The sequence below is a fragment of the Lithobates pipiens genome, unplaced genomic scaffold, assembly GCF_037356315.1.
Source record: "Lithobates pipiens isolate NorthernLeopardFrog02 unplaced genomic scaffold, aLitPip1_a1.2 Scaffold_3, whole genome shotgun sequence".
Lineage (NCBI taxonomy): Eukaryota > Metazoa > Chordata > Amphibia > Anura > Ranidae > Lithobates > Lithobates pipiens.
This window is the reverse complement of record NW_027507790.1, coordinates 86,578,292-86,593,537: the sequence shown is the minus strand read 5'-3', so window position 1 is coordinate 86,593,537 and position 15,246 is coordinate 86,578,292. Positions and strand designations below refer to the sequence as shown.

The 15,246-nt window shown below is 40.7% G+C and overlaps 1 protein-coding gene across 1 annotated transcript in view; it reads left to right on the top strand.

The window, feature by feature from the left end:
• The window catches only part of ACAD10 (acyl-CoA dehydrogenase family member 10), an 87,971-nt gene that overhangs the window by 34,887 nt on the left and 37,838 nt on the right, over window positions 1-15,246 (top strand). Inside the window, exons 7-12 of the mRNA XM_077462008.1 lie at window positions 1,707-1,848; window positions 4,414-4,482; window positions 5,282-5,463; window positions 5,742-5,892; window positions 7,537-7,682; window positions 13,702-13,875. Coding sequence (XP_077318134.1) covers window positions 1,707-1,848; window positions 4,414-4,482; window positions 5,282-5,463; window positions 5,742-5,892; window positions 7,537-7,682; window positions 13,702-13,875 — 864 coding nt within the window. The remainder of the gene's footprint in view (window positions 1-1,706; window positions 1,849-4,413; window positions 4,483-5,281; window positions 5,464-5,741; window positions 5,893-7,536; window positions 7,683-13,701; window positions 13,876-15,246) is intronic.

The window sequence follows — 15,246 nt, the reverse complement described above, 5'->3', positions numbered from 1 at the left end:
ACCCCCTCCAGACTAGCAGTGCTGCTGTCCAAAGGTGCCTATGTGCTCCCCCATCCAGAGTGTAGGCACTCTAATACAGGAAGTGTGCTACTGGCCAGATCACTAAATGAAAACAGAGAGAAAAATGCCTAAAAAAAAGAAAAGTACTGCAGTCACCATATCTAATGATTGATAAGCTGCAATGTATTACATTTTTGGTTTTGGGTTTAATACCACTTTACATTGATGCATATTTAGCCCAGAATGTGTGCCCCATGCACATTTTTTCTTTATTGTGCCTATTCCTTGACCGTCCAATAAAGAAGAAAAGGGATACGCTCCATATCAACATGTTTTCTAAGTGTTCTGCCACTAAATCTACTAATGAACAAATAATGATAACATCCTCCCTTCTGGGGGATATACTTTAAAGTCAAGCCTCAGGAAGGGGGGCAGTTGAACATATTTTCCAAGTATTCTTCAGTCATTTCTTTTACAAAGAATTTTATTAATATCCAAAGTAACGCCACAGCTTAACAGTGTATAGCAGCCTCTCTCAACCTTTTCAACACAGAGGAACCCTTGAAATAGTTCTCCGGTCTCGAGGAACCCCTGTGAGAAATTTATAAATCTACAACTCATGATACAATTGTGTGATGGTCAGTGGGAGGAATGCTCCTTACACTTGTGGTCATTGGGAAGAATTACCTCCTTACAGAGAGCTAAAAAGATCAGTGGTGTCAGTGGGAGCTTACCTGAGAGGCAGAAATTGCCCAATGCTGAAGGAACCCCTAGCAACCTCTGGAGGAACCCTAGGGTTCCACAGAACCCTGGTTGAGAATCACTGGTGTATAGGATACAGCACAAAATTAACATAACAGAAGATTTAGCATTTTATGAAGAAAATTAAGAATGCTAGTAAATGAAAGAAAAACAAAACAATAAAAAAAACAGAGGTTGAAAATAATTGTAAGTTAGGTACATGAAACTGATTAGAGATGCTAAGGCCCCAGGAACGCCTGTAGGGCAATATCCAATATTTAACAAGTGCTTGGAGAGTCTATCTTAATGGGGGCTTAACTGGGAAAAGTATCTATCAATGTAACCAACTATGACTATGCCTGGTGGCCTGATGGATTTTTAGGTAAGGCTGAGAAGCAAGAGTACTGAGAGGGATATTTAAGAAGAGCAGGGTCTGAGAATAGCAAAGAAGGGAAATATTAAGAGAAGGGGGGGGGGGGGGTCCTCGTGGTGGGGAGCAAGAGCGCATTAGATATGAAGAAGGGTGATGTCAAACCTAGAGGGTTTTGCATAATGAACCCAGGGCCGCCAGAACCGTAGGCACTTATTGTGGGTGTCCTAAAAGGACAGCAGTCAGCTTTTCATTAACCATTATGCCGTCCATGCAGTTTTTAACCGCCTCACAGCTTAGTACTAGTGTCTTCCATGATTCTTCGGTCATTTCATTTTCCCACAATGCTACCAATCACGGACACTAAATGCATTAGGATGAGAGACATGTAGCAGCGAGTAACACATGGAAATTGATGATTTTAATAAAAGGCTTTTACATGAATTTGAAATCATTCCATGCTCTATTCCTGTGTGGTGGGCTTTAGTCATCAGTTACTTTAGTCTGACATTGTTTTGTATTATTTCGCAATGCACTATAGCCACCCTGAGAATTTAAAACCACTTTTTTTTTTTTTTTTTTTTACATATTGCAGGTTCTCTGCTTGTTCGTCAGTTCAGTCATGGACAGTCCAACCCCACTTACTATGTCAGATTTAATGGAAAGCAATTGGTACTGAGGAAGAAACCTCCAGGAAAACTGCTTCCGGGGGCTCATGCCATAGAAAGGGAATATAGGTAGGTTTATATATATTTTTTATTTAGCTGGGCTACATAACATTGTTCAGTGATCTTAACATTTCTAAGGATATCCTCTACAGTTGATAGACTTGGTTGAGCTGAATTCATTGTTTTAGTGGGGTACAGTCCCAACAAATTTGTATCTTGTAAATGTATCATTTTATGGTGGTTGAAATTAGTGTTTTTCTCCCACATAATCCTCTATACCTTTTAGGTGCATTGATTGATAAAAAAATCTGATTTCCAGGAAGCAATATAGCCATGCATTTGGAAGTCCTTTTTTGTTACAGACATTAATATTCTATATATTAAAGATATTGGACTTTCATCAGTTGACCCATCTATTGATTGCTTTGACGCATTGTTTTTTTTAATGAGGATAACGTGTTTTTTTTGTTTTTCGTTTTTTGTTTTTCAAAATTTTTATGTCCGAAAAAAAGTTAACATTTGTTCCATGTTACAGTATACTGTACATGAGTGCATGTAGAACATTACTGATTACATAACAAAGAATTAAAGCAATTCTTATATTCTAGTTATGTACATTTTGCCCCTGAGATGTGTTCTACTAATAAAACGATAAAAAAAAACACATACATCGTCATCAATACAAAAGATATGCTGTTCACTATGCATCTTAGGAGGTGTTAGAATGTTGTAAGTTTGTTCAGTGCTTACAGCAAAGGCACTTATAGATACCCACTATATAGCGTACTTGTAATTGTAACATTTGTTTATACAACTTTATTGGGTAATGGAGTTCCCTTTCTACTGTAAAACATCAATAATTAATGTTACCAACAAATTTTGGCTCAATTTTTGCTTTCCCTTCATGAGTGAGTGGTGTATTCCAGGCTCGAGTAAATATTCTAACATAGGTCTCAAGATCCTAGCATCTGTGAAGGTTATAGCTGATTTGAGAACACATCCCTTAAATATAGTAATTACGGTATTTTATGGTGCCTGTTAGGATTTCCTTGAGATACTATTTTCTTGATTTTCCAATACGCCAAATAATATCTCCTTTCATAGTTCCCAATCGTTCATTAATAAACAGTAGCCACCATGTGAAAAAACGTTTATGTTGGCTAACATTGTCATCCTCAAAACTTATAGACATCTTTTCTAATTATAACAATCTCGTAGGTCACTTTGAATTGTTATTGTCAGGGAATCCTGGGATAATCACTTCCTTAGAATACAGCTAGCAGTGGAAAGACAAATATGCACCCAGTAGTAGCATAGAATGTCAGTAGCTAAATAAAAGTAGAAGTGGGTCCAGAGGTATTTTGTGTTCCCATATATTGGAGATATAAGCTATTATTTTCCTCCCGAACAGGTGTAACTTAGGACAATGGAAATGCAATGTTCCAAAGTAACCTATTTTTCTCCACATTTAGGGCAAGAGTTTTCTGTACCTGTGATGCTTGTATGATGCTAGAAAGAAATATAAGCTCTGTGTAGGATTTTGTATTGGATCTCCCTCCATTTTTCTTATATCAAAATCCTGAATATTTTTTTTTCCACTATATTTTCTTCTGGGAAATCTGTATACCATTTTTGTACAATTGGTTTCTCCAGAAGATAGATAGCATCTTATTTTATTCAGGGATTGGTATATATACGATATAGAAACATAGTTTATGTAGTTAGTTAGTCTGGTTGAAAATAGACACAAGTCCATCTAGTTCAACCAGTAAAAGTGAAATGTCTTGTGCTTCTACAAGTTTGTCCAGTATATTGGTAGCTAATTCAGACTGTGGTTTATGTGTAAGTCTCTTCCAATAAGCAGTAATTTGTAGCTAATGTCATGGGAATATGGTACATTTCCCTTAGTTCAGTAAAAGTATACGGCACCCCGGTTTTGTGTTGAAAAGTTAATAAAGGCATGTCAACCCCTTGCATGTTGAAATTCCTTATCCTCTTCCCCCTGAGGGAAAGTAGGATTAGGGCATATTGGTAGATAGCTTGAAGAGAGCTTAGAAAATACCTGAATAAATCCATGTTATGATAAATGAGATATGGTATTTTTGTGTAGAATGCATGAGTGTCATCAGGTTCCAAGGTGCCATCAGCCCTGATTCTATCCCACAGTTTGAGAATTTTGATGTACGTCTCACCCAGTCCACAACATGACACAGTAAGCAATCCTATATTGGGTAAGGCTGTTCCCCCAACCTGTTTTAGATAAGGTTTTAAAGGCTATACACAGTCTTTTGGTTTGCCATGTAAAATGTTTGAAGACTGTATTGAAATTGTTAATCCGTGATGGGGGGGGGGGGGGGGGGTACTTGAAATGCTTCCTCTGACACCTATGACATCATCCCAGCCTAGTCAAAGTCACTTGAATGTTGCGCAAGGGCTTTTTAATTATAAAGGTACAGCATTTAAAACAAGATGACACTGTTGTATATTGTGAGAGTCATTTAGACATCCAGGCTTGTAAGTTTACTGAATAGTCCACCTTATTGTAACTGTTTGTAGGCATCTGATGCATGACACTTTTCTAGCACATATGGCTTTTTCTTGCATTATTCAAAATGGGCTTCTATTCTTTAATAGGGTTTTGAAAGCTCTGGGTGAAGCTGGTGTTCCTGTACCAAAGGTGTTGAGCCTTTGTGAAGATTCAAGGTATGTAAGAAGTGTAAAGGTGGCTTGACTTTCATTGTTATGCAGGATTATTTTCCATAAAAATTAGGGATGCACCAATACCATTTGAGTACAAGCACCAATACTTTTTTTTTTAGTACTCGCTAATGCCAATTACCGATACCTACCGCAACTGTTTTGTTTTAACTTCAGCTGTCAGCAATGGTACAAAGTACTGAAAAGTTATTTACAAATGAAATAAATAGATTTTTTTTTTATTTATTTAGCACTTTTTCAATGTGAAATGTGTAAACATATGTTAATATATATGTGTAAAAATGTTCACTAACAAAGCAAACAAAAAAAAAAAGTTTTAATTGTTTATCGTTTATAAAATAGACATGAACAAAAGAAAAAAAGCAGGAAAATAATAATTAAATTGAGGAGAATAGGGAGTTAATTAAGGTTGATTAGAGTACATTAAGGGTTATTAATGGGTTAAACAGAGGAACATTTGTCCATCCCTGTGATCTGCAAATGAAGAAACATAAATATACAAAAAGAAACAATGTTTATTTTTATTTTAGTGTTTCAGGGCTGAGCAATGTTGTTAATAAACATTGCCGGCTGCTTTTTTTTTTCGACAGCTCTAATTACCGGACTTCATTAACATTGGGGAGACCCACTGACAGCTCAAACAGCCAAGCCTGAAAGTATCGGTTTCAGGTATCGGTGCATTTGCACGAGTACCGATACTTGTGCAAATACTTGGTATCGGCACCGATATAGATACTAGTATCGGTGCAACCCTAATAACAATAAAATGTTATGTTCCTGGCAGCATCATTGGAACTCCCTTTTATTTGATGGAATATTGCACTGGACGCATTTTTAAAGACCCTGCCTTACCAGAACTAGATGCTAAAGAACGTCAAGCCGTATATACAGCAATGAATAAAGTTCTGTGCCAAATTCACAGTGTGGACATCAAAGCAGCTGGACTAGAAGATTATGGCAAACAAGGTATACTCCTACAATAAAATAACTCTTTCGGTAATGTTTGTATGGTAGCCTTTGCTGAACATACATATTGATGCCTCTTTCTTTTAACATTGGATTTATTCATACATATGAATTGGTGCATTTAAGCTTTATGCTTTAGATGGCTGATTGTTTATATGTCAAACATCAATGCTATGCTCCTGACTAAAAGGTTCCTATACCTGTTTGCTTAGTTTTGTTTCATTCCATCTTTATTTATTCTTCACAGTTTATTGAAGCTAGGTCTTTTTTTTTATTAGGTGCATATGTTCAACGGCAAATTCAGACATGGACAAAGCAATACAGAGCTAGCGAGACTCACCAAATCCCTTCTATGGAGCGGCTTATTGAATGGCTTCCACAGCATCTACCTGCAGACCAGAACGCCACGGTGGTACATGGAGACTTTAGGTAATAATTGGAAAGACTGGGGATTATTCTTACATACCCCTGCTATGTATGTCTTCACAAAGTATAATGCTGTTTTAGGAACTGTTAAAGCGTTTGTTACCTCAACATTTTATATTCCTGATATGTGCCTGCTGTACCCTGTACTTGTATGAGAAAGTATCCTGTTCTGTTTGTATTGCTGCCTTTGTGTGAAATGCCCGGTGTAGCTGCTAGTCCCCTTGCTTTCCTATTAAAAACTGACCACAGCAAGCAGGAGAGCACATCATGGTCAGTCCTCTAGCTATGCTGGGAACTTAGTATACTATCCTCCAGTCGTCAGACTTGTCCTGTCATCCCCTCTCTGCACAGCCATTCACTGGGAAGCTCGGTGTGATGCTGCTTCTCCTCCCCCAGCTCTTATGCAGCTGAGAACAGAAGTAATGTGACCACATATAAAAAAGGGAATTTTTTTTTAATATCTATCCAAACATGTTTTACCTTTCATTTATTTTTTAAACCAAATGGGTTGTTTTATAAGGTAGTCATTTACAACCAATTTAGAGCAAATACTTTTTGTAATTTTGAAGTTTATGAATTACGGTAATTAATCCACAGTGTCTTCAACTACAGAGGTCAGTCAAGACTTGTTATACAGCTCATTTACTGCTCGTTACAAATAGGTACATTTTTTAATGTCCATAGCCCAGCCATGGATTTACTTTAAAGGTTATTATTGTTTTAAGGGACATACTGAACTGCATATTGGGATGATTGGGTTATTGTCTACAATACTGAGAACTCTCACTAGATGTCCATGTACTTTATACACATATATATTGTAATGACTGTTTTTTCTCAAAATATGTTATTCTTTCCTGCAGTGCTTGATATAATGTTGCAAGAATCAGTTGCTAATGTTTAACTGTTCACTTGTTAATGGGGAAATTACATTTGACCTGTTTTGATGGGAATATGGGTAGAATTATTATTTCTCATGGGGTTTATGGGAAGAATATCATGTTAAGACCTGACAATGAACATATTTAACCAATTACTGATACTAATATGCATATAATAATTTTTGTACATGGGGATTATGGGTGGAATATTGTAGTTAAACATACATAGGAACATATTAAACCTATTTCTGATATGAATAGGCATATAATTATTTTAGCCTAAAGTTAGCCCAATTTTTTTGTAAAATGTGAAAGATGATGTTACACCATGAGAATCGTGATCTGTATTCTAAGCAAAAAAATCTTTATTCTCATTTTAGCCAAAATCACACAGCACTAATATATATATACAGTGTATATGTGTGTGTGTATATATATATATATATATATATATATATATATATATATATATATATATATATACATGTATTATAATATATTTGTTATCTCTTTGTCCTGGGCCGTACAGTAAGTATTATGACGCACATATAGCTATAATATGAAACAAATAAAAATGTGCCTATTTTATAAATGTAGCATAGTTTACTATATAACGCAATAAGACAGCTACAATTTTAAATGCATTTCTGTGCAAAAAAAAACTTTTTTTCAAAGTCTATTTTTTGCTACATAATTTTTAAAGTGACCCTAAGATCTGTTTTTTTTATCTGGAAATGTATTTCATTATTTGTGTTTATTTCTTTAGGTTGGATAATTTAATATTTCACCCAGAAAAAGTGGAAGTACTTGGAGTTTTGGATTGGGAATTGTCCACACTAGGAAATCCTTTGTCAGACGTAGCTTATAACTGTATGGTTCATTATCTTCCACCCAATCTTCCTATTCAGAAAGGTATGGAATTGTTTCTCATGCAGAGTTTAAATGTTGTTGTTCAAACACTGGCATGTTTATGTGGTTTTCAAGAAAAGTAGGTAATCTGCACCCAGCTGGACCACACATAGGTGTTATTCTCATTTTTGGATGCTTTCATTTGCTGTATAGTTCAAGTAGTCTTCAGCCAAGCAGAAGAAAGCTTTGTAAACATCATGGAGATGGGCATTTTAAAGCAGAACTTCACTCACTCAAACAACATTGACTATTTGTAATCTTAATGCTGCCAGCATTAGTAAATAGATAGGAAAGAATATCATATTTACTTGTTCTAAGCCTTTGATGGCAAATGATATCATACATCCCAGGAGTCTTCAGGAACAGAGGAGGAGTTTTCTCAGCTAAGCTCACCCTGCTGCCTGCATGCCTAAGCTAAGGGCAGATGGTTTACATAGCGTTTTTGGTGCTCAGATGCAATGGAGTTTCACTTTAACATTATTTTAGTAAATTTTTGAGTGTGCCCACTGCAAAAACAATAAGCACATATTCCTCACATATGCAGCAAAATAGCTTTGTAGACTGGGTCACATAAACTGAAATGAACAAGTGTTGAACATGTCCTGAGTTGCTTATATTTTTATTACCATATTTGAAATGCTTTATTTTTTATTTTTTATAAATGATCCTGTTTAGTGTACAGATGTTATGCTGGTGTGCCCTAGTAGCTTTCTGTAATCTAGATAGTGTTATTGGTATCCTAGCTGAAAAACGGATGTGGGAAGATTATTTACAGAAAAATTCACATACACTGGCAGAGATACCTCTAGGTGTGCACTGCACTAAGCAGAGCTGCAAAGCTCATAATTCAGTTGTTGGTTGTTAGCGTGTAGCTGTGCACCAGGAGATGAATAGTTGCAGTTGTGCTTATTAAACATTGTTGTTGATTGCAGTGTTGCACTTGTTTCAGCAATTGGCCTTGTTACTAAGAAGCAGTAAATATTTCATATGACAGTATAAGTAATCATTGCTAATTAGGACCACAATAAACAAACTGTCAGCATTTTGTTATTTAAAGTGGATGTAAACCTGATTCATGAAATTTGACCTTAGGGCATATATCTGCAATGTTTTCTTATTTCTCCCCAAAAGACTAAGTCCTGGGTCATTCTACTGTTTCATTTCTCTTTTATCAGCCTGATAACTTCTGACAAGTTCTCCATCACCTAAGATAAAACTAGCCTGAAATTTGTGCCATAAATAGATTAGCAGAGAGCTTGCCTTGTCACAACACAGCTCTGCAAGTCTCTTCCTATGTGGAGGGTGGGTGTGTGCCTCTCCTCCAATCAACTGTCTTGGCTGTATGTCAAAAATCCACAACCAGTGCTGAACAGGAAGAGAAAATCTCTAACACAATGTGCACTTTCTAAAGAATATATAAAGCTGAAGACAGCAGATATACATGTAAAACATATGTTGGGAGATTTGTTTCACCTCTGTGTATCATCTGACACTGTTCACTTCACTGGGTATATGTGAGGGTTTACATCCACTTTAAAGTTACCCCAACATTTCATAATTCTGATATTTTCCTGGTGAACCATGTAGTTATATTAAAACTATCCTGTTATTTTTACATTTCTTGCTTTGCATGAAATACCCGGTGATTCTGCCAGTGCTCCTGCTTTCCTATTTCAAACAGACCACACCAGGGCATGTAAGCACATTCAATCCAGTGTGGTCAGTTTTCTTCTTTCTATTCATTTTGCAATCTACTTGGGAGCACTCCAGTGATTATACTTCTGCTGACAAGCTCTCCTGCAAGGCTCTTCACTATGAAGATCAGCGTATCGCTAAGATGGCGAAGCTAGACATCCTATCACCCGGGGCAAAGACTCTGTTTGGCGACACTCCCCCCCCCCCCCCCCCAAAAGACAGTGGAGTCAGCAAGCAGGGTCATCCAGCGCCTAGGTCAAAATTAACTGCACAGCTCTTTAAATTTTAAAAGTTGCAATTGGGACTTTTTTAAATACTAAAAGAAGCAATAATTTGTTTGGGTAAATTCACAAGTGTGGTAGGACTGTGTTCGGTGGCTATTCCGGCACAGTGCCAATACAAGGAAAAATGCATTTTCTCCTATTTGGCCAATTCACACACATGCTGCAGTGGTTGTGCACTAAAAAAGGCAATGCATACACTACTTTATTTTAGCACAGGGCACTGCAGGGCAATCTACTGCCTCCCATCATGCTGTAGCCAATAAAACCCAATGAAATGACATTTCAATAAAGTTTGTTAAGGAAAAAAAGTAAACAGTGTGATGCACTGTAATTTCCAATGCAGCTGCTGGTGTGAATGTCCCCTGAGGATCAGTTCATATATATGTGAATCAGGTGTGTATGTGTATCTGATTCGCATAACATGTGAACCGAACCGGCTTCCAATGGAGCTGGTTCACACATGTCCGAGACAGCTGCGGTCTGGTTTAAAAAAGAGTCTTATGTGATTTTGGGTCTGGTTCAGGTGTGAAATAAAGTAAGAATTCACACTCTGGACTGTAAACCGTAGTCGGACATGTGTGAACGTAGAATTAAGGTCATAAATGTTCATTTATGTTTCTGTTTTCCTAGTTTCTTTTTTTTTTTACTTTTATGAATGGATTTGTGTTTGTTAGCAAACCCATCCATAGTTCTGATTTGTGAAGTGAGGACAGTGGTGAATCACCATTGTCCTCACTTCAGCTGGTCCCCTGTTCAAATGAAGAGTCCCAACTTCACATCAGGAGTCCCCTCTTTAATCAATATTTCCCCCTTTACATCAAGATCCACCCTTTCACATCAGAGTCCCCTTCACATCTGGAGTCCCCCTTATTCAGGAAATCCCTACTTATTATCAAGAGTCCTCCTTTAACATCAGTGTGCTTCTTTATATCAAATATCCCCTTCACATCAGCAGAAGCCCTTTAAACCAGAAGCCACCCTTACATCAGTAGCCCTTGACTTAACATCAAGAGTCCCCTTTTACATCAGCAATAGCCCTTTAAATCAGGAACCCCCCCCCCCCCCCCTACATCAAGGGTCCTCTTTAAATCAGGATTGCTCGTACATCAAGGGCCCTCTTTACATCAGGATTCTCCTATACCATCAGAGCCCCCCTTTACATCTGCAGTCCCCCCTTACATCAGGAGCCCTCACATTTCACATTTAAACCCAGAGTGTGCTATATACGGGGTGCAAGGCTTAGCAGTGCATGGCATACAGAGTGCAGAGATCAGGAATGGGCGGTGTACAGAGGGCAGAGATCAGGAATACATGGGTACAGAGTGCAGAGATCAGGAATACACAGTGTACAGAGTGCAGAAATCAGGAATGTGCAGTGTACAGAGTGCGGGGATCAGGAGTGCGCAGTGTACAGAGTGTGGTGATGAGGAATGCATGGTGTACAGAGTGCGGTTATCAGGAGTGCACGATGTACAGAGCGTGGTGATCAGGAGTGCGCTGTGTACAGAGTGCGGTGTACAGAGCACAGTTATCAGGAGTGTGCGGTGTACAGAGCGCGGTTATCAGGAGTGCGCAGTGTACAGAGTATGGTGATGAGCAATGCATGGTGTACAGAGTGCGGTTATCAGGAGTGTGCATTGTACAGAGTGTGGTGATGAGGAATGCACAGTGACAAGAATGTGGTTATCAGGAGTGTGCAGTGTACAGAATGTGGTGATGAGGAACGCACGGTGTAGAGAGTGTGGTTATCAGAATGCGCGGTGTACAGGGTGCGGTTATCAGGAGTGCGGAGTGTACAGAGTGGGGTGATGAGGAATGTATAGAGTGGGGTGATGAGGAATGCGTGGTGTACAGAGCGCGGTGATCAGGAGTGCGCGGTGTACAGAGCGCGGCTATCAGAAATAAGCGGTTGTCAGAGTACTGACCAAGGCCGAGATGCTGAGAGTGGCTCCCCTTGCAGCTGAGCGCACTTTACCCTTGGAAGTGGTACAGAGTGTATAGGGCACAGAGAGGCACGAGTCAGCAGCAGGTAGGTGGGAGTTGATTGAAGATCTCCAGTAGAGCTGGTACACTGTGCAGGGGTTGGCCTGGCACCAAATTGGAGTAAGAAGCCCGACTGGGATTCTAACGCAATAGATCCAGAAGTAGAGACTGAGGATGAGTCTTTGGAGAAGGCCGGGGGTTTAAACAGAGGAAGTCCAGCAGAAACAAGTCCTTAATACAAGCCGAGGTCAAACACAGGAGGCAGGTGGAGTAGAGGAAGACTTAGACAAGCCAGGCCAAAGTACTGGAGAAGATCAGAGCAGGTCAGGGTCAATCCGGGTCACAACAGGTAAACACAGGATAGCAGAACTTGAGACAGGAACACGAGAATCCGAGAGACAAACCAGCAATTAGACAAGAGGTTGGGCAGCCTTTTATAGGCCACCAAGGGGGTTTCACGTTATGCGCACTTCAATGCGCATGCGCCGGCATGCTGTATCGCGCACCCGTGATGCGCCGCTCCGCTGTATCGAGCACCCGTAATGCGCTGCCCCGCTGTATCGCACACCCGCGTGTGCCGGATCGCTATTCTACCGCACATGCGCATGGGAAAATGCCAATACTGGCAAGTCCAGCTTCTGCTATTTATCTGACAGTGTAAAGAGCGCGGTTATTGGGAGTGCACGGTGTACAGAGAGCAGTTATCAGGAGTGTGCAGTGTACAGAGTGGGGTGATGAGGAATGCTCGTTGTATGGAGTGTGGTGATGAGGAATGCGTGGTGATAAGGAGTGCACGGTGTACAGAGCACTGTTATTGGGAGTGTGCGTTGTACAGAGTGCGGTGTATAGAGCGTGGTTATCAGAAGTGCGTAGTGTACAGAGCGAAGTTATCAGGAGTGTGCGGTGTACAGAGTGCGGTTATCAGGAGTGCATATCTCACTGGCCACTTTAAACCAAAAATGACTCTTCTCCAATCGCTTGTCACCTCAAAATCCCCATCTTTGACATCCCTCTTTTAGAATTAGCCCCTCCATTCCCCCTCTTAATATAAACCCTCTTCTCCTACCAGCACAACCCCCCCCCCCCCCCCATCCCCCTACTTGTACAAATGAAAACATAAATCCTTCTGTTTAATCACAAAGCTCAGACATAGCACGGCTCCATGCAGGAGAGAGATGTTCTTCCTCCCAGGCTCCTCCTTGTAGTGGTCTGTCGTAAGACAAAACAGAGCCGAGGGGGAGCCTAGGGAAAGCTGCCCCCGGCTCTGTTACATTGAGGTGACAGGCAGCAGCCAGTGGGGGAGATGCTGCGGGTGTCCAGCAATGTCTTCCTTGCAGTACACCTGAAACAAATAATAGTAAGCGGGAAGAACAGACAAATGTCAGGATCGGAGTTGCTGGCGGGGAGGAGAGCTGGAAAATAGTTCTGCAAACCAGTACCTAATTTCATTGAAAGACTCACCAGCACTGGGCTGATTCTCGCTCCCTCAGCCAGCAGCCAGCAGGTCCGGATCCCAGCTCCCCCTGCCCTGCGATCAGCGGAAGTGTGGTGCAGGCTCGCCTCTGTCACATTGAACAGCCCCCCGCCCACTTCAGCGGCTCTCTTCAGGTTCAGCCTGCAGCTCTGCAGTCAGTGAGTCTGACTGTGACAGACAGTCAGACTCCAGCCTGATACAACCTGCTGCGGCCGCTATAGCCATATCCTTGCAAGTGCCAACAGTCATCTCTCGATTTGGCTCATAGGGCGGGCGGCGCCTCTCTGAAGTTGACGCCCGGGGCACATTCCTCCCTGCCCCCCTAGTGTGTGTGTGTGTATATATATATATATATATATATATATATATATATATATATATATATATATATATATATATATATATATATATATATATATATATATATATATATATATATATATATATATATATATAATTTGTTACACACACAAATGTTTATCCTTGTATTGAACTGAATTGGTTGTTTTGCAAGGTAAGGGTTTCATGCATTTTAAATGTTAAATTAATGTGGAGGTATATGAAAATGTTGTTTACATTTTTTTAGGACTACAAAACTGTAACTTGTCAGAATTGGGCATTCCCACTGCAGATGAATACTTTGAGCAGTACTGTGAAAATATGGCCATTCCGAAGGTGGAGAACTGGAATTTCTATATGGCATTTTCATTTTTCAGAATAGCAGCAATTTTGCAAGGTGTATACAAGCGCTCCTTGACAGGTACAACAACAAAAACTCTTTCTGCTTTACAGTGCTTTGTTTTATTTTGTAGATTCTTTAAAGAACTTCTGGGAAAAAAAATGTTTTTGAAATGTACTGGCACTCAAGGAACTAAGTATATATACAGTAGGTGTATACAACAATGTTAATTTTGGCAGCAAATTTCGATTTTGTTTTAGTCTTAGGACTAAAATGGCATTTTAGTTTTAGTCCATTTTTAGTCACTGTATTTTAGTCGACTAAATCTCCAGTATATTTTAGTCAAATAAAATAATTTTAGTCAACTAAAATTGATTGTGCACAGTACACAACCCCCACATTACACAGCCCCCACCCTCTGCACAGTACACAGACCCTCACAATACACAGCCCCCTCCCTCTGCACAGTATACAGTCCCCCACAATACACAGCCCCCACCCTCTGCAAAGTACGCAGCCCCCCACCCTCTGCATAGTACACAGACCCCCACAATACACAGCCCCACCCTCTGCACAGTACACAGTCCCCCACAATACACAGCCCCCATCCTCTGCACAGTCCCCCACAGTACACTGCCCCCACCCTCTGCACAGTACACAGACCCCCACAATACACAGCCCCCACCCTCTGCACAGCACGCAGCCCCCCACCCTCTGCACAGTACACAGACCCACACAATACAGAGCCACCACTCTCTGCACAGTACACAGCCCCCCACCCTCTGCACAGTACACAGCCCCCCACCCTCTGCACAGTACACAGTCCCCCACAGTACACCACCCCCACCCTTTGCACAGTACACAGTCCCCCATAATACACAGCCCCCCACCCTCTGCACAGTACACAGACCCCCACAATACACAGCCCCCCACCCTCTGCACAGTACATAGTCCCCCACAAAACACAGCCCACCACCCTCTGCACAGTAGACAGTCCCCCACACTCTGCACAGTACACAGACCCCACAATAAACCACCCCCCCACCCTCTGCACGTTACACAGACCCCACAATACACAGCCCCCCACCATCTGCACATTACACAGACCCCACAATACACAGCCCCCACCCTCTACACAGTACACAGCCCCCCACCCTCTGCACAGTACACAGCCCCTCTGCACTCCCAGGAAATCCCCAGTCTCCTGGGACAGCACTGCCAGCATGCGCTAAAGTTAGGAATAAATCACTGCCAGCCCTTTCTCATACACAGCTCCTCCTGTGTCACTCTCATTTTAAATCAAAGTCTCTAAATACCTCAATAGTTCCGTCCTTTCGCTGACCCGGTCACAAGACTGCTCTCCTCTGATGTTTCATGGATGGTCATGTGACCGCTCTCCTCCTCCAATCTAAAGCAACACTTGGAGGAGCAGGAGAAGGAGAGCGGCTGACA